The 19,253-nt window shown below is 38.3% G+C and overlaps 1 protein-coding gene across 4 annotated transcripts in view; it reads right to left on the reverse strand.

Moving 5' to 3' along the window:
- NVL (nuclear VCP like) overlaps positions 1-19,253 on the reverse strand; it is a 45,483-nt gene that overhangs the window by 3,970 nt on the left and 22,260 nt on the right. For 3 of the 4 annotated variants that reach the window (XM_061991494.1, XM_061991495.1, XM_061991497.1), the window contains 6 exons: positions 18,863-18,925; positions 17,734-17,853; positions 15,835-15,934; positions 7,423-7,529; positions 3,256-3,332; positions 1,725-1,813 (listed from right to left, as the gene is read on the reverse strand). In XM_061991494.1, coding sequence (XP_061847478.1) covers positions 1,725-1,813; positions 3,256-3,332; positions 7,423-7,529; positions 15,835-15,934; positions 17,734-17,853; positions 18,863-18,925 — 556 coding nt within the window. Of the gene's footprint in view, positions 1-1,724; positions 1,814-3,255; positions 3,333-7,422; positions 7,530-15,834; positions 15,935-17,733; positions 17,854-18,862; positions 18,926-19,253 lie in introns of those variants that run through there. The other variant, XM_061991496.1, reaches the window with a different exon arrangement.

Genomic DNA, 19,253 nt, shown 5'->3' on the forward strand with positions numbered 1-19,253 from the left:
CTGCTCAAGGTAGAAGTAGAATTGAAGGTTTCTTGTAAGAAATGTTACAAAAAAGGTACCCTTCCATTTCACTATAAAAAACAAGCAAACCTTCAAGCAAGCCCCTGATGAGTGTAAAAATAATATAAACCCACATATCAGAATTAATTCCAGAGGCAGAAAATACCAGGTATAACAAGCAAGTTGCAACAGAGTTTCTACAGGGGAGGAAAAAGAGCAGGGATGATGTCAGACAGGTGATTCCAAAGTACTGACTGACAAGGACACAGCACCCATCTACAGTCACGTACAGAGCGTGGGAGGGGACTTGACTGTGCATGTCATGTAGTAACACTAGAGGAAGAAATTCTCCAGTGTGTGTACACATGGTACCCTTTTGAAGATTTAAATGAACAAGTTCTCACATCAGAAGCCACCTTGCACACTTTCATACTAGCCTGAGCTGACATCTGGGAAATCCAAACCCAAGGACATCCCAAACCAGCAGCTGCTGTAAACATGCAGCAAAAGCTATGCATATATTATGGACTGTCTGGCTGCCAACACATCTATGCAATAAGTGCTCAGGCTGCAATCCTACAAGGGAAGGCTGAATTCAAGCAATGAACATGTTTGAATAAAGCCTGCTCTATTCTGGATGATTATAAGATGGAACTCAAAGTAAGAGCTTTTTCTATCTAGAGCAAGCCAAATGCATAACTAAGTCATGCAACAGTGAAGGCTTCTATAGTTGCTTTTCTTCCCCCACCCCGTAAATGAACATGCTAGTTCCCTCAAAAGAACAAATACATTCTGCTGTTAATCTACTGCTGTTAAAAACCAGATTAGACTGGATATGTACTAGATCAAAAAGAAAGCCTCAAAGCCATTAAAATTCCAGACATCATCTGAAAAGTCACAGTTGCATCTTAGCTTTGCATTTTGAATTAAGGGTAAAATAACAAAATTACTGGAAAAATACCCCAGATGCACATACACTTTATACAAAACAGTTTCAATTTCCAGTTTTGTTTTCCTATTGTGGTGGTTTGACCCTGGCTGGATGCCAGGTGCCCACATCACCACTCTTATCATTCCCCTCCTCAGCAAGCCAGGGAGGGGAGAAAATAAGATGGAAGTCTCGTGGGTTGAGATAAAAGCAGTTTCATAAGGAAAAAGCACCACCCCAGACCCACAACACCTTTCTGCACAGGAAAAAAGAAATTAAAAATCAGGAAAATACAACTTAGAACTGGAGAAAGATATGAAAAGGGTAGGTAGACATTGTACTTGAAGCAATTTTTAACTCCCTGTTAAAAGTCCTGGCAAAAGCCACTGGATGAGCTAAACACCCAAGATCAAAACTAGCACTCAGACTTTCCTAATGCCCTTCCTGCATGTATTCAGTTACACCATACAGTTGTGTGCCAAAGATGTGATCAGTACGTGTGCACTTAAAACTGTACTCAAATCTACAAATACATCAGTATAATTACTTTGTGATAGTTATAAGGTTCAGTTATTTTGGAAAAAAAAAAAACAATGGTGTACTCTCCTCTGCATCTACTTCAAAGATGCTTGTATGTCCTTGAAACAAATCAGACTTGATTTCTGTTTGGCTCAGAAGCCATCAGTCATGTATGTACAGCGTGCATGTCTTTGTGCTTGTCTTAAACTCCCTTTATTACTTTGCATGCCATTTGTCTTCTTTCTGCTTAGTTAAGATTTCTGTAAAGCTTTCTTACCTCTCTTGCTTGGAGTATTCTGCAGGGCTATTTCCTCTCGCAAGGCACAAATTGAAGCCTCACGCACTAGAGCGGAAAGGTCTGCCCCTCTGTAGACAAAAACAGAATAGCTTATTTTAGGACTAAGGTCTCATCTTTTGCTGATAGCATATAGAAAGGTAAGACTCCACAAATGATAGTAAGAGACTGGTTGTGCTGTCATGAAGGTTCATCTTAAGAACACTGGCAAGAGGCCTGAGGACTACTCAGTGCTCCAGCCCTCATTATTGACTGATATGCTCCAGATTTTAGCCATAAATTAATGTCAAACAAATGAGGTGCAGGGGAAGAGACATTTACCTCATCCTACATCCTTAAAAATGCCAAAGGATTGACTATTATTGTGCCACTTGGTGTGAACACAATGCTTTTAATCAGTCTTATGCAAGATTCAAATGATTCAAGATTCAGCTCCCATTATTACAAAAGGGAGCTGTCTTGCGTAAAGCTGCATCAACAGGTAACATGCTCTTGAAACAGTAGTATCCACAAAACGTGGTCAGATCCATCTTTCTAAATATTTGTTTCCAGCCTTTGAACTTCTCACAGGCCTTCAAACTGGGGCAAGTCATTAAACCAAAGAAAATTTTCACCATTAACCCCCTAATTGAGAGTGCTAAGAATACCAGTGTATTTCAGAAACAAAACCAAAACCCAATCAATCAAAAAACAACCCCACAAAAACCCACCTCAAACAAAACCAAACCAACAAACAAAACCCAAAATACAAAGAAACCCAGACATAAAAAAAACCAAACCACAAAAATCAAAAGCACCCCACCTCCCCCCACCCTAGACAGTGAGCGAAGCGGGCAGAGAAAGAAAAAGTACCCCTCTTTCTCAAGTATGAAACAATGAGAAACTAAAGGTCATTACTGGTGATATTCTCCACTTCCAAGAGTCAAAAGAAATATTGTGACAAACAGCGTATCATAGACTTTATCTTTGTGAACTCCATGAATCCATGAACTATTAATAAATCAATTGATGGATTCAAGCTTTTTCAAGTTTTGTAGAACACAACTGCAAATTATTCTGACAGACACGGCTATTTTTCCTGAAAAATACACCTTGGCATTCCCTGGGCCACAAGGTGAAATAGGCCCTCACTGCTTTGTCAAACACATGACTTCCAACTGTGTGACAGAACAAGTCAGTTACGGTTGTTTCATGGGCCCACAACTTAAAGAGGGCTCTTTTATCCGTAGATTATGCAAGAATTATAACATAAAACCATGCAAAATGAAGAGGCCTCTACATCCCAGGATTTACAATGTGAAGAGGACCATTTCAGATAAAAAAAACTTTAGCATCCATACATTCCTACTAACTTCTTGGGAAAAAAACAGAAGTGAAAGCACAAAAAATAGCCAAAAGGCTTATAAACCCCAAACCTTAAGATATCTTAAAAACAACAATGTAACACATCATGCATCAGAAAACTGTTGGCACTACAAATTAAATATTACAGTCAAAACTAGAAGCTACTCACGTATAACAATCACAGCGTTGACTGTAAGCAATTTCTTCAAGGCTTACGTCAGTATCTAGTGGAGGCCGGGTGCCATCCTAAAGGAGATGAGATAATAAAACCAGGAGTATAAGAAAACATTGATTTGGACACATGTCATCCCTGATATGATTAAGTTTCACCACTCAAGAATCATATGGCGGTCTGACAAATTCCTCAAAATATCCACAAACACTAACATTTCTAAACGCAAACAAAACAATGACAACCAGCCTTAAAAACATTTTGCTGTAACAAAGTGATGGCCAACCTGTCACAAGGCAAGGCAACGCCGACACAGTTCCACATGTGGACGTGCCTAAAGCAGCTGGTTACATCAACAGCATTGTTCAGTGGAACTTCCTCTAGTTTTACCGTGTTGAAATCAAATAACTAAGCAATAAGCATGTAGATTAAGTCTTATGTAATCACCTTTAAGACTGAATTATTGTATATCTTTTATGTTCTAGACATACATTTTCAAACTTAAATGTTTTCCATTCTGGATTTTGTAACAGTTTACATATACAACAGACATTCCTGGAGACTTTTTGACACTACTCTTCCATATTATTACTGCTTCCTCCAAAAAGATCCCAGAAGTGGTTTCTTTTGTTTTATATTTTTGCACCTCCAATAGCAAAAAAATATCAAATAGTTAGTTATATAAGTAGTAGTAAGTTATAAGTAGTAAGTTATATTTGAAGCTAGCTAACAAAGTTTTCAAACACTGTAAGCATGGAGATCTCCTTATTACCCTTAGACAACAGCAAAGTAGTATCACAGTAGTACAAAGAGTCTAGATGTCTATAGTATCAAGCAACACCAGAGTTTAGACATGCAACAGCACTTTTGGATACAACTGATACATTTCTGACAAACGCACAAATTGATATAATTCTTTTATGACTTCTTCAGATAAACTAAAAAACTTCCAGAGAAAAAAAACTAAAAAGCATAGTAATTGGCAAGTTAAAACCCTTGAATACTTAGTGGAATAATCAAAGGCTAGGGAGACTAAGGGAGGGATTCATCTGGAATGAATCTTTGGTAGAATACCAGTTAGAAAGGGGAAACAACCCAAACCCAAAAGAAGACAACAACAAAGAAATAGCCTGATTTTGAAATATCTTGAGAGACTTTGAACCGGGAAGCCTCACACAAGCTCCTATAGGATAATTTAGTAACTGTTGTACAAAACTGCAAACCAGAGAGACGCCTTCTCTGCTAAAAAAAAATGAGTTACCTAGTGCTTTGAGTAGCAACACATTGGGCATTTTTTGAGGGGGATGATGTGCCTCCCCTGAAGACAGGCTCAGCAGGACATGCGTGAGAAGCCTGACACAGCTCGCCAGAATGCAAGTACGCAAGTAACTTAAGCATGTGGAGGCACGCTTCTCTTGCACAAATAATATGCAATTTCAGAGTGACTGATTTTTCAAAAGTTGGCTGAAACAAAATCCTTTCACAACAGAGCTTCAACCTACACTTAAGCTGCCTGTCCTCCTTACAACCTATTTCTTTCTCAGAACTCCATTTCCTACTCCTCTTACAAAGGCTGCCTTTGTTAAGTGTCCGTATTCTCCCTCGGCAACAATTCTCAGCTTCCACATCCTCTGCATGTGTTCCTCAGGGATTTCTGGGAACACATACTGTCACCCTGAAGCCACTCACATCTGCACCAAACGTTTTATCGAGCCCTGAGCACGTATTTGAGCCAATGTTCCTGTACACAGAGTTTTCAAATTTCCGTACCCAGAGTGCACAGATGAAGTCTGACCAAAAAAAAGAAGGTGTTTCAATTAATTTAACATACTTTCCTCTCTCAATATTCCATGTTGTTTTTGCAGATAACGCCTATAAAAGTTTTAAAGAAAATAACAACTGTTTTCATGTTCTTATCACTAGAAATACAAGTCTTTGCCTAACATGAGGAGAACTCTGGTGATGGAAGAAGTAGTAAAGTGAAAATGAGCACAGAAACATGGCAAGGAAGAGACTGGTTCAGAGAGCATTTGTATCTCCTTTCTGATGACCTCTTAATTAAAAGCTGAGAGGAAAAACATCCATTAGAGACTTAACACCTTATTCACTACAAAGATCTGTAACCAAAATAATCAGAGTAGTACTAATTAATTATGCACGGAAGTATCTAGCATGCCAAAAAATAATGCGTCCTGATCACCAAGGACAGGTTCACAGTAAACAAGCCAGTAAACACTGTGCAATGTGTTGCTTGTTATCACAAGAAGGCAAAGACGGTTTATCAGAAGACAAATATTGCTCTAATAACAAGATAATGACAAGGTTACCACATCACATGTACCACTCCTCATGGTGTTATCCCAACAGGAAGATAGGCTGTAGCCACAAGGATTCCCAGAAGGAAGGAGCAAAGGTACTTTCACCAACCTTGCAGAAGATTTATGGCAGCTGAAGTAAGCACAATTCTGAACTGATTTTTAAAGGGAACATAGAAAACAGTTCTAACAACCAGTTTGTCATTGCCAGACAAGAGGAAGCCAAAAGATGAAGTGAGGACTCAGAGTTCCTTATGCTCAGTGCTGCACAATAACGATGCTGGCCCTACCACGCATGCATCTTGGTGACTCTTACATGGCTGAGAGAGGGTGAGCAAGTGAAACCTATGAGAGAATACCAGTTTTGTTTAATACCACCTTCCCCTCCCATAAGTCCTACAGCAAATTTTGCTGCATTATTTTTTCCTACACCATTAGCCACAGTGAGAGCACTTGAAACAGTTATAAATATCCAAAGATTCCCCAGCAAAAATAGGGAGGGTGAGGCTCAACACCTGTATGTTAAATAGAGCAGATGTAAATTCTGTACCAGAATCCTTCTACTCTATTTAGACAGTCTAGTCACTGACCCTTAGTATCCACTTCTTCCAGAAGAACGAGGTTAAGTCAGAACAATCATATAAACCCAGTTTTTAAAAAACACTTTGAGTTATCTTTAAAAATAAATTATTAGAACAGAAACATGGTTCCTTATACTATGTTTGAAAAATTAATCATGGATGTTACACTCTCAGAGTCTCTCTAGGTCTTTTAAAGGGCAACTGACTGTAAGTACAGCTTCTAAAAAGCTTTAAGTGATTTTTTTAATAAAAATTAAACCCAATAAACTGATCTACTGCTAACAGCAAATGGGGACACACTTGCTTTTTTTTTTCTTCCATGAAATAATGCAGGGAACAAATGAAGGAAAGTCTAACATCCTGCATTTGTAACGAACAATCATTTTGGCATGAAAGAACATGCTTGAATGAGTTTTCACTTTCTGAATTCTCCTGTGGGATTAACTACTGCCTACACCACAACTTTATGTGTAACACAAGTCTGAATTCTCTTTTTTTTTTTTACAAATCATGTAACTAATTTTTGCTGCTGCACTTTTTATATCACAGTGCTACCATTTGTCTATAGTGAAGATTTTGTCTCCTTTGCAGCTCAAAAAAAAACCCCAAACTGACAGAAGACCCACCCTTAACAACCAATGTTGATCTGCAAAAAGCAGGACATAGCCAAGTAATTCACAATGCTTTGGATGTTCTTTTCTTAAGGCCTTGATTACTGCTGTACCATGCTTAGAAAAATACTAAATTGGATTCTCTAATCCAAATCTCTAAGGCGGAATGTGCCATTAGCTACAAGGAGTATCTATGAAGGCAGGTATTTTACATTTTGCATTTACTGTGGCCTACAACTTATATCAGCACAAGCTTCCTTTAATCCTAAAGGCAATTAAGTGTCACAATTACTGTTGAGCAAATACAGCTGGTGCTTGTGAATCATTTTGCTAAATCTGTGAAACAACTCCCCCCAAAAAAAGCTTACAAAACATTTCTAGGCCCATTACTCACACAGATAGGAATCTTTTAATTAAATCTCTTCAAGCTGTGACCACAAAGGTGCAGCTTTTACGTTTAACAGGCTTGTTTTACTCAAGATTTATCAACCCCTTGCAGTCATAGAGCAAATTTAACAGCAGCTGTGGCTGATTATTTGTTTCTATGACCTCTGATCTGAAAATGTTTCACGAGACAGGACTCTGCAATTCTCTGGAAAATTTGTCTTAAATCATTCCACCAGTCTTCAAGCTAAGGATTTATTTCTAAGTACTCACTTTGGTGATGGTCTTTAAAATAGCAAGACGATCTTCAGGTGGTGGTAAACCCACGTAGAGTGTTTTATCCAGCCTACCAGGCCGCAGGATAGCTGGGTCAATTATATCTTAGGAAGGGGAAAAAAGGGAAAAAAAAAAAAAGATAGAAAGAAGCAGAAGTGAGATACACCCATAGGAAAGTGAACATATGCAAAGGAATATATCCCTACTTGTACCCAGATTCACAAAAGCATCTGTGCCATGATGTGAAGATCTGAGCATTAAAATAGCTGACTGAAATTGAATCACAGAATCATAGAATGGTAGGGGTTGGAAGGGACCTTTAGAGATCATCTTGTCCAACCCCCCTGCAGAAGCAGGTTCATCTAGATCAGGTTGCATAGGAACATGTCCAGGTGGGTCTTGAAGACCTCCAAGGAAGGAGACTCCACAACCTCCCTGGGTAGCCTGTGCCAGGGCTCCCTCACCTGAACAGTGAAATAGTTTTTTCTTATGTTTAAGTGGAACTTTTTGTGTTCCAGCTTCATCCCATTACCCCTTGTCCTGTTGCTAGATACAATAGAAAAAAGGGATGCCCCAACCTCCTGACACCCACCATTTAGATATTTGTAAATATTAATAAGATTCCCCCTCAGTCTCCTCCAGACTAAACAGCCCCAGTTCCTGCAAATGGTTTCATCTCTGTCAAGTAGGAGTCTCTATTACCCAGTATAGTTAAGCTGTACCTGCTCAAAGATAGCTCATAAATACAAGTTTCCTCTCTTCACAAATGAAGACAACTCTGTCTTTGGCAGTACAATACTAGAACATCCTTCCTGTCACACATCATACGATCAAGTGAGGAATTCACATTAATTCATAGCAGGGGAAAAAGGGCTTCCAGTTTGTAATTTTGGAAGGAACTCTACCTGTACTAACTGTTGCAAATCTGCTGGAAAGGCACTGTGATAAATTTAAGAATAACAAGTACACAGGGCCAATCATGAGCATCCATATGTAAACTTAATTTTACTGGTCTTTTGCATTTATGCTACGTATTAATTTTCTGAATGCCAACATAGAAAAGCCAAGAAAACACAAAACAGAGCTGCAAAGTACAGAATTTGTTTCCCTGGGAAGAACTAAGACTCCCAATTTTATTAAGTGTGGACAGCAAAGTCACAAAAGCACTCACAGAAGATACAAAGACAATTGTACTTTCAGTATATATTTTCAAAGTCTCTAAGTTATATAGCTGTGTAAGGTTGTAACAATTATAAATTACACCTAAGTCTTAAGCTGAAAACTAATCAAGGACTCCAAATGAAGCTCTCAACAGCCTTACAATCCATATAGCCTCTTGACAAAATGTAGCTAATAGACAAACTATGTGTATTCGTGTATATTAAAGGTGAAGAACTGGAAAAAGTTAAGCTGTTAATCCTTAGTGTACAGTTTAAAAGAAAAATAGCCCCAAAGCACCGCCACCCGATCCCAAAACAGCAGCACAGCTGGAAGCACAGCTCAATTTTTTGCAAATGACAGAAGTTTGCTTAACTCTGTTATGCCTCCACCTACCTAATCCTACCATTCACTTTTAAAAGATGTGCATAGTTTTGTTTAAGTTGCTCTCCCACCTCTGCTTAAAGAGCAAGGAGTAGATGCATACAGTAAGAATCGTTCCACTATCTTTTTCTTGGACAAAAGCTTTTTTTTCCCTCTCAAAATACAGCAGTCATGGCCAGAGGCATCTATGTGTGCAACAGTCACCTTTAATGTGACAAGAATAGGGAGGAAGGAAAAAAGGATCAACTTCATATATTACGTTAATCCAGACCAGATGAAACAAGGGTTAAACAGAATCCCTACCATGGCAGGCCAAAAAAGCCCATCTTTCTTATATGTCTGTGCACAGTGCTATATGACACTTTATCTTTGGCACAAGTGTACTTTCCTGTTCCTATGCCACATTATTAAAATGAGATGACAAAGTTCACTCAACAGATTAATTACAAACATGAAAACAAATACTCTCAATAGTGATTGCATTCCAACACCATACTCTTCATAACTTCCCCATTTTAAAGCTTCAAAAGCTCTTTAAGAAAATGAAGCTTGATATGGAAAATACTGCTTCCATTTTGTATGCTGAGCACGTGGCATTTGCCATGCTATTTGTCCAATGATGCAAAGTTAGTGATACGGTCTAAAGATGTCTTCATCCATTTGTATGTAAAGGATGGCACTGCCTACATTCAAAGAGTTAACACAAATAATACTAACTCAATAAGCTGTATGGTTTACAATAAGGAGACCCTACCAGAGTTTAAAGCACAGACCTACACTCCCCATCTCCTTAGGAATCAATTCACTTCACTCTGCTGGTTCAGACCTGGGCTTGAAGTTCTTAAAAGTTCAAGTCACAGAACACAGAAAATGACTATTTACTCACCAGTCAAACTCACACATCAAACCCACTTTGAATCTGTTTAAAAGAATAATGAGGGAAGAGGAAGCATAATGCTTCCCTTTTAGGAATTTCAAAGCATTCCATCCTGATACATTATAATGTTCTCTGCATATCAATTATCTCAGAAATTATCTAAACAGAAGAGAGTCAACTAGTTTTAGATACATTTAGCTACCTTACTTTCATTCAAATGTTAAAATAATAGGCTTTGAGACATATTTATCTCTCAAGTTTGAAAGTGAAACATGGGAATGTGATAACACACAGCACTTCTTTTCCAAGTAGTTGTCTCAGAGAGACAACTACAAAGAGAAATGTCTAGTTCATAATTTTCTGTCTTAGTTTGCTGATGTAGTCAATGGTGCCGACTATGTCTTTGAAAGACAGTAGTACCATTTTCCAAATCATTTGTCAAAATTACCTATAACATTTAGAGCACATCCATTATTTGCTTTGTTTTTAAAGGGTAAAATAGATCTTTGAAGAATTTTGTAGTATTTCGGTTTGCTACACTGCTCTCCAAACTACTGCAAAATCATATCCTCTTCATTAAATTCTTTGCATGAGCCCCTATAATCTGACATGTTATTGTCCTACAATAAAAACTATTAGTCTCATATCCAAGTTGATTATTCATGTCTTCTCAACTGTACGAGTCAACAATGTTCATAAAAGTTCAGTGCATACCACCACCACTGACTATTGCGCTGTGCCCATCAAACTTCTCCTATACTCACTACAGCTTTAAAAACTGCATTTGAAGTATACAAGATCTAGGTCCTCATACTCATGATATTCTGGAACGTAGGCTCAGAAGCCCTAAAAGGTTTTCTAAGACTCTACATAAACATAGCAGTTAACAACTTTGCTCCTACACAACAAAAGAACCCCACTGAAGTTACTGAGAAAGAGCTGTAACACTCAAGGGCTGGCAAAATTCAGAAATACGACTTGCATGAATTATCATGAAAAAAAATTGTTCCATGCCTCAGATACTAGGTGCTTTTCTTAGATCTTATCTTGCCTTTCATTCAGTGACACGTATAAACAGGTAAAAACATAATAAACAAAAAAATCCAAGCCAAAACTGTAACCATTGTCAGAGACTGGAGATTATTTCTAACCGTTTCAAAACATGTAGTTCAGGTGAATAGCTCTAGAAAACATAACAAACATGCGAAAGAAAAATAGAATCATAGAATGGTAGGGGTTGGAAGGGACCTTTAGCGATCATCTAGTCCAATTCCCCTCCAGAAGCAGGTTCACCTAGATCAGGTCGCAACTGAAACTAGGACCCTGCACTAAGATAACAGTAGAAGGGGAATTTTGCAAGAATCAATAAAAAAAAAAAAAGCCAGAGAAGAAGACCATGAGGCAAAAGCAAAGACATAATTTACATCAAGTTTAAATCACTATCAGTTGGAACTCTTTCACTGATTTCTTATCTGTCTCCTCAGGTTACATACAGTTCCTTAGAACCAATGGTAAGTGCTGCTGGTGCCTTGGTCAGCACTTCTCTCAAGACTGTAAATGTCCAAAGTCTGAACAAGCAAGAAAAAAGCAGAAAGCAGCAGCATCGATAATGAAACTCACACTGCTAGCTAGAAAATTGTGGAAAATTACAGACCTTATTTAACAATAGTGCTTGATGATTTTATAAATATTTAGTCTCGAATTTGGGGAAGGAAGTAAACTGAAAAAGAATACAATTGTTCTGACCCATAAAGTTTCTAATAGGACATGACATTCTTGCTTCTTTTTTACCTCTCTTTCTAATGACATTTTAGTGCTTTAAAAGTGCAATCCTCCCCAGGCAAACTTTGACACTAGTTCTGCATTTAGGTGAAAAGAGATTGAGTTGGGAATATCATATCCTTGCTAATTTAGCAGTAGTCAAGAAAGAGGACTTTCAAAGTCACCGAGTGAGTGCAAAAAACCATTCAAATATCCTGCTTTTAAGGACAGATCAAAGGCTTATTTCATCCCTGCCAGAATAACCACTTGCAGATTGTGTATGATAAACAAAGGAACCAATTTGTATATGATAAACAAAGGAACCAATCTATTGTGCCTGCCCTTTTGGCAAATGGGAATTAAAGTGTTCTAAGTCCTTGAAGGCTGTTATAAAAAGAACTTGGCAATTTTCAGCCATGGGGTATATAAACCACCACCTTCTCACAGTAATACCTCGTCACAGGTATCACCTCATTGGAATAACTGTGCCAGGAACATACCTTGATGCCAAAATTGGTTGAGCCACTGCTACCCTACTGCTATTACTATTATTCTTTTAATAACAACAACAACAATAAAAATGAGAGAAGACACTTTCTTTGGCATGATGGTGTCTCAGACTACTGTGCGGACAACATACACTAACAGTCATAAACAGTGCCAGCAGCCAACTATGAAAGCCACCATATATGCAACCACTCTAAAAAAGAAGCATCTTGAAAAGACACCTTCTGCCCCATTAAATTATACTAATATGGATTAAAAAAAGATCTCACACATCACAATACTTGTCCAGTATGAGGCTTCAGGAAGTTCTGCTGGGGCACATATATTATTTAGATTTGTATTATACAGCCCCTCAGCACCTCTGTTCAACATGACTATGAAAGAAAAATGTTTCATACAAATGTCAGAAATAGAAGAGCTTTTCAGCTACCACAATCTTACTGTTGGCAGGAATAATATAAATATACTGGTCACTATAAATTATGGTTGTCCTACAGGCCTCTGTTTGGACATTTTGTTCTTAGGGTGGTAAGAGTGCTTTACTAACACAGTCTTGACTGTTCTCTACTTGCAGTGTGCTCCTGTACCCAATACCTAGATCATACTAGTAAAATTTATTTTGGTGAGCACTGCCTCTTCCTAAGCACCATAAGTAGTGAATAAAATACACAACAGAAAAACCAGTTTCCCCACTCAGTTTAACCACAAATTCAGGAGACGTTTTTCTGATAAAAGCTGCACCAATTGGAAACTCTGTTTCTTCACACTGACAACTGCAGGTATCAAAGGAAAAGTTTGTAGTCTTAGCCTATCTAAAGTGATAGCTGATATCTGAAGTGATATCTAAAATTATAGCTGATATTCTTCCAAAGCAAGAGCTTCATCCTATCCTAAGCAAAAACTGGATGTGCCAAGCTTTGCCATTCAGAAAAAAATTACTGTGTTGGCAAAACAACTCCTTCATCAAGATACAATTCATTTCTGTTTACAGAATTAGCAGATACATTTATACCCTTTCATTTGATGAGTGTATTTGTTATCCCTCCCTTTGAAATAAACATGCCATAAAGAAAACACAAATTCACTTTTTCATCAATGTCACTGCTAGTGATGCACTGCTAAGCTCACGCCTTACCATACAAATTTCCCAGCTTCCCTCAAATATTAGTTCAGCCCTCCTTACATGGGGAAGTTTTGTAATTTTAACTACTCCATTATAGCAAAACAGTACCTCTAGCACTGCACCTGAACAAGGCAACAGGGACCTCTTATATCCCCAAACCATTACAAAGGTAGTTTACACCAATGTAACAGTAAAACTGCATCCAGTGTAAGGCTTATAAAGGGATGGATTAATGATTGCACAGATGTTTGTGTCACATACGAATGAAAATGAGATCCATAAGCAAGTACTGAATCAGTGCAAACCTGAAACTAGTGAAGCTGGGCCACAAAGATTATGGAGTGGAGCATCTCTCTTATGATGAAAGGCTGAGGGAGCTGGGGCTCTTCAGCTTGCAGGAGGCTGAGGGGTGACCTCATTAATGGTTACAAATATGTAAAGGGTGGATGTCAGGAGGATGGAGCCAGGCTCTTCACAGTGATGGCCAATGATAGGACAAGGGGCAATGGGTACGAGAGGTTCCAAAGAAACATAAGGAAGACTTCTTCACTGTGAGGGTGACCGAGCACTGGAACAGGCTGCCCAGATGGGTTGTGGAGTCTCTGTCTCTGGAGACATTCAAAACCCACCTGGACAAGTTCCTGTGTGACCCACTCTAGGTGGTCCTGCTCTGGCAGAAGGGTTGGACTAGATGATCTTTTGAGGTCCCTTCCAACCCTTAAGATTCTGTGAAGCTGGGGCAAACCTTCCCCACACAAGTATTCATATTTGGAGATTAATGCCTGAGCAACATTTACTCTAAAACTGGCCCTTGTAAAGCTACTAAACTACTTGCACTCAGGTGCCTCTACAAGACAAGTCTCAGAACAGTGCCACGTACACACACTGCCCCTCAAAACATTCGCCTCCTATGTACCTGTGGTACACCCCAAGTGGCACTGCAGGAAGTCAAGCTGGATGTTTCCTCAACTTCAGCAGTGTCAGAATTCACATCCTGAACTAAGAAAGATAATGATGATCATAAAAGGAATTAGGTACGAAGCCCTTGAAAAACACCAACAAATAAGGCTGCTCAATATAAATACTTGCATGAGCATAATTAATCTCACGAGAGATCTCTTTCCTGAGGCAACTTAATGACAGTAGCACCAACACCCTTGGTACATGCAGCTGTATCTATACAGATGTGCTACATTGTATATAACCTTATTCTCTTTTCTGCATTTGATTAAATAGGTCAGAATCATCAAGCTTGTGCCAGGAAAACTTACTGCTTCAAAGACTTTCTACAAGCAGACATTGATTTAAGCGTCTGCTGCTCATCCCCCACTCATGTAGAAGGCATGTAGATAGTCTGTCAGGGTGCAAAGAATTCCAGAGACAGGGAAATTTTCCTCAAAATCTTCAGGATTTTTTGACCATTGGAAAAAAACAACACACACCTTTTAGTCACCTATTTTAGGTGATTTCAGCTTAATCTGTAGGATCCAAGCAATCTGTCAAGTATTTTAATCCTCTCCTCTTCCACTTCATCCAAAGTAGTTATGCTACTATTTCTCCCTGTTAAGCCATTTCTCATCAGTACTCAACATCTTGTCCTTCCTTAATACATACAGGTATGAAACAGCTAACTCTGTTTTGTTACCGGTAATTTGCCAAATAGGTGCTCTAAGAACAAAGGTCCTTTCAAGACTGCTGGTACCAACTCCAGTATGGTTTTACCAAGACAGACTAGTAACTTTGTATTTCATTTCAGTTGCAATATTGAGAAAAGTGTTCAGAACCAAGGTAGTGAAGCATCTTCATGTATATGTTTCTTTCCATACTGACAACAAGTTGCTTCAGTTCTCACTCCCAACATCTAGATGGAGTTCAAATTCGGGAAGACAGAAGTTTTTTTGCAATGTATAAAACACAAGACTTCTCCATAATACAAAAAAGAGGCAGAAAATTGGTTGTAAACCATGTGATGTTTGTAAAGTAGATGTCAGTGTTTGACTTTTTAACTAAGAAGATGCTGCGGGAAGTGCAAAAGCTACCAAAAATTCAAGAGCCAGCAAGGAAGCACAGACAGCTGTCACTATCACAGCTTGACAGAACATGAGGGAACAGCAAAATAACTTCAGGCTGAGGCAACTGAGTTCAGAACATGAAGCCCAGGAAGAAAAAGGTAAGCAAAGGGAACAGTTGCCTCAAGGCAAAAAAACAGCCCAAAAAACCCAAACCACAAAACTATAAGGTTACTTTGGATAGAAAAACAATGAAAGCAGCAAAAAAAGACACAATTTGTGTTTTAATCCTTTTGTTCTTTTATGTTTCAAGCAGATAATCTAAAATCCAATTAAGTCAAAAGTCCTTCAAAGCATTTTATACAAATGGTATCAGGTGCTAATTAAGACACATTTTAAAGAGGTTGCACACTGTCACAAGAACATGGAATAGATTCATTGATAGGAAGAGGTTTAGATTTGAGGACATACTCTAATTTTAAGTACAGAATAAGGTTAATAATAGAATTTAATATGTAAGAACATCTGATTTCATTAGAAGAGAACAAAGGATATTTGATTCCTCTTGTTTATGATTTTTGAGTCCTTACCTGGCCTGTTGGTGGCAGCCATAATGAAAACCTGCTGACGATTCTCCAGACCATCCATCTCTGTGAGTAACTGGTTAACGACTCGGACACTGGCTCCTGACTTTAAATGGAGAAATTTGTCAACAAAATTGAGGAAACACTGGGTACATGAATATTTCAAAGAAACAAAATATGTACTAGCTCCTTGCCTTGAAATACCCCTCAAAGGAAAAGGTGTTTTTTTCCACACTTTCAATGTAGCTGCATTCTGGACTTTTACTGTCATATTCTTACCATGTTTCCAGCCCAGATTCATGCTACCTATACACCTACCACACAACTTAACATGTGGCACACCTTTTCCTTCCTGTTAAAGATGAAGGACTCACTTGAAGGACATATAGATATCTATATTAATCATTCTCACATCCACCTCAACAATAGCACCTCAAACTTGTCAACATTCAGGTTTTGGAGGAAACAAATTAACAAGTTTTCCAGATATTTAAACCTCTGAAATAACAGTTTCAGTAGGGAAGTTGCTCTAAGTTAAATGTCCATCCTATAATCAGACCCAACAGCTTAATCTGAACTTCATTCTAGAGTTAGGGAAGGAGAGAGAGACAGAGAAAGCACAAGAGCTCCAGAAGAGTTCAATTATGCAGTAAAACTGCTTGATGATTTTAAAGAATGATGTTTTAAATGTTGCTGTTTTGTTTTAAACATTCAAAAATGTAAATCCACCTATGGATAATTAGAATATGTGGTGAAAAGGCACATAGGTCTCAAATAAGCCAATGGAAACACCAAACACCCTTGAGTTTCAATTATGTATCCCAAGGATTGTTGCCAGTAATAAAGTCACCAGTCTCCTACCCAGACAGTACTCTACGTGGTTAAAGGAGGCTGTGAAGAGCAGGGGTGGGCTTCTAGGCACCAAGTTGCTGACTGCTGCTACCACAGAAGTGAAATATTGAGAGATCAAATCACATTTATTGCCCCTCCTTGGCTATCATCAGTGCCTACTGTGGTGCCCAGTACTGGTCCCACCTCAAGACATTCAGGAAGTCAAGTCTAAACTTCTGAGCTTGACTCTCTCTCATAAGAAGTGGAGCATGCAAATTCAGAAGATGATAAGGTACAATTCAGACAGTTGATCAAACTTCCCCTCTCCTGTGAGCTGGAACTACAACAGTCCTTCTGTTAAAGTCACCGGTGGCAGTATCTGAACAGTACTGTATTCAACTTGTCTGTTGAAATGAAGCACCTTTTCTTTCAGCCATCACTAAACATGCAACATTACAGTATCATAAACCAGATGCATTTCCTCTGCATAAAAACCAGAGTGGCTTTCCTTTCAATACATTAAGAATGCGTGCTAATTCCAATCTTCCCTAATGCAGAAGTTAATCCTAGGTGTAGACCTAGACCTAAATCCTAGGTGTAGGTGTTCCTATTCCAACAACAACAAAAATACCAAGATAGAGAAAACTTCACAAGTGGAGCAGCTCTGAAGTCTCACATATTCTACTTATGCTCCTGCCTCATTTTCATGACCCAGTTCATATTCATATAAACATATACTTAATGCAAGCATTACAGTTGTATACAGGTGCAGGGTTTGTCCATCAATCTGATACTAAACTGTCCTTTTTCATCTGTTTCTACAGCTCTGCACAACCAAGTTGGTGGTTATGCATACAATCTCTGGGTATTTTTGCTGTATATGGATACTAAAAAGCTATTGAGCTTTATAAAATTTGACCAACATTTTCCCTCAAATATGACACCACCTATCAGATTGTTTTTCTTGGGAGATACTGGATGTAATATCCTTCCAGGAACTTCTGTTGCTAGCACAATTCCACAAAAGCTGCAACTGAGATAATGTATTTATGGAGATACTTTAGACAAACTCACTTCACGGTCTGACCTCCGAGGGCACAGAGCATCAACTTCATCAAAAAATATAACACAAGGGGCTGAATTCCTGGCACGCTGGAATACCTGACGTACAGCACGTTCACTTTCACCAACATACTAAAACAAATGACAAGTCACAGACAAACAATGTAAGACATGAAGATTTTGCTTGGAAAAAAAAAATATTAACCCCTGCTCCCAGACTTTGAAACATGCCTGGAGGTGCTTTTGCAAGGGAGAAGTGCAACCTGCTAACCAGTTTAGATCCAGTAACAGTCTGGTATTTCCATTTCCTTTCTGTGTAGATCACAGATACTACACAGGAACTAGCTGTCACTAGAATATTTTTGACAGTTTGCAGTATATTCAGAGTTTAATAGAATTCCTGCTTTCTGGGGAATAAAACTAACTTGTCATCATTGTGCTGATGAGAAACAATACATACAATTTTCATTAAGAATCCTGTTGTTCTTCAACTGATCTTAAATACAGTGAGCAACTTGAACACAATGAACATCTGAAATTCACATAGTAGTTATCTGAAGACAGAGGGGCTGGCAGTAAAAATAGTTATACTGCAAGACTTTTAAGGCCAGTGCTTAAAAATCTCAGACTACAGCACTTTAATATTACATTTAAAAATTAAATTAAAAATTAAATCAATTTGATAACCTAAAAGAAACACATTGCTCTGCAAAGTTTCAGACTTCCACTAAGAAACTAAAATGACTGTCAAATCACATTTCTGAACTTGAAAATTTTATTTTGCTTGCTGCTGATTTGGACTGATTGTTCTCTCTGTAGGTTTAAATGTTTATTCTTTTCCTGATCTACATAGAAAAAAAAGAGAGCGATACATGCAGTTGGTCATTTCGAAATCCTACTTCAGTCAAGAATGCTCCATCTGCCTGGTGATTTAGACTAAGATATATACTTAAACTATCCAGATAGCTTTTTCCTTTTCACATGAACATGAATAGTTTCACTGCTAAAAACTTTAAGCAGAGGTTAAATGACGCATCTTCAGTTGCACCAGTATCAGTTGTATAATTATGAGGAATTCTGCTTGTCCCACACTTTGGACAAGAAGTCCATAAATGACAGAAAAGCAATGCTTAGTGCCTACCATATTTAGCAGCTCAGGACCTTTCACAGATATGAAGTTCAGTCCAGACTCATTTGCCACAGCCTATCAGAAAGAGAAAGATGTACATGTAGACCACATATCTTTCGTGTTTTCTTTGGTATTAAGTGTAATTACACGCAATTAAGAGTGGGAGGGAAGCAGGGAATTTAGCAAGGTGTTCCCTCTCTTTAATGAAGCAACGTTCCAGATTCACTCCCATCCCTCATATAAGCTGAAGAATTCTTAATAAGGAGCAGAAGTTAAACAGGTACTAAATTACATAAAAGCATCTGAAGACAAATACGAGTGACAGTCTGGAAACTTGTATGATTATCTGCATTTACATGGGCAGGCAATAAGAAATGAAATGCTTGAGAAGGAAAACCTAAGC

The sequence above is a fragment of the Colius striatus genome, chromosome 2 (assembly GCF_028858725.1).
Source record: "Colius striatus isolate bColStr4 chromosome 2, bColStr4.1.hap1, whole genome shotgun sequence".
In the NCBI taxonomy this organism is placed as follows: domain Eukaryota; kingdom Metazoa; phylum Chordata; class Aves; order Coliiformes; family Coliidae; genus Colius; species Colius striatus.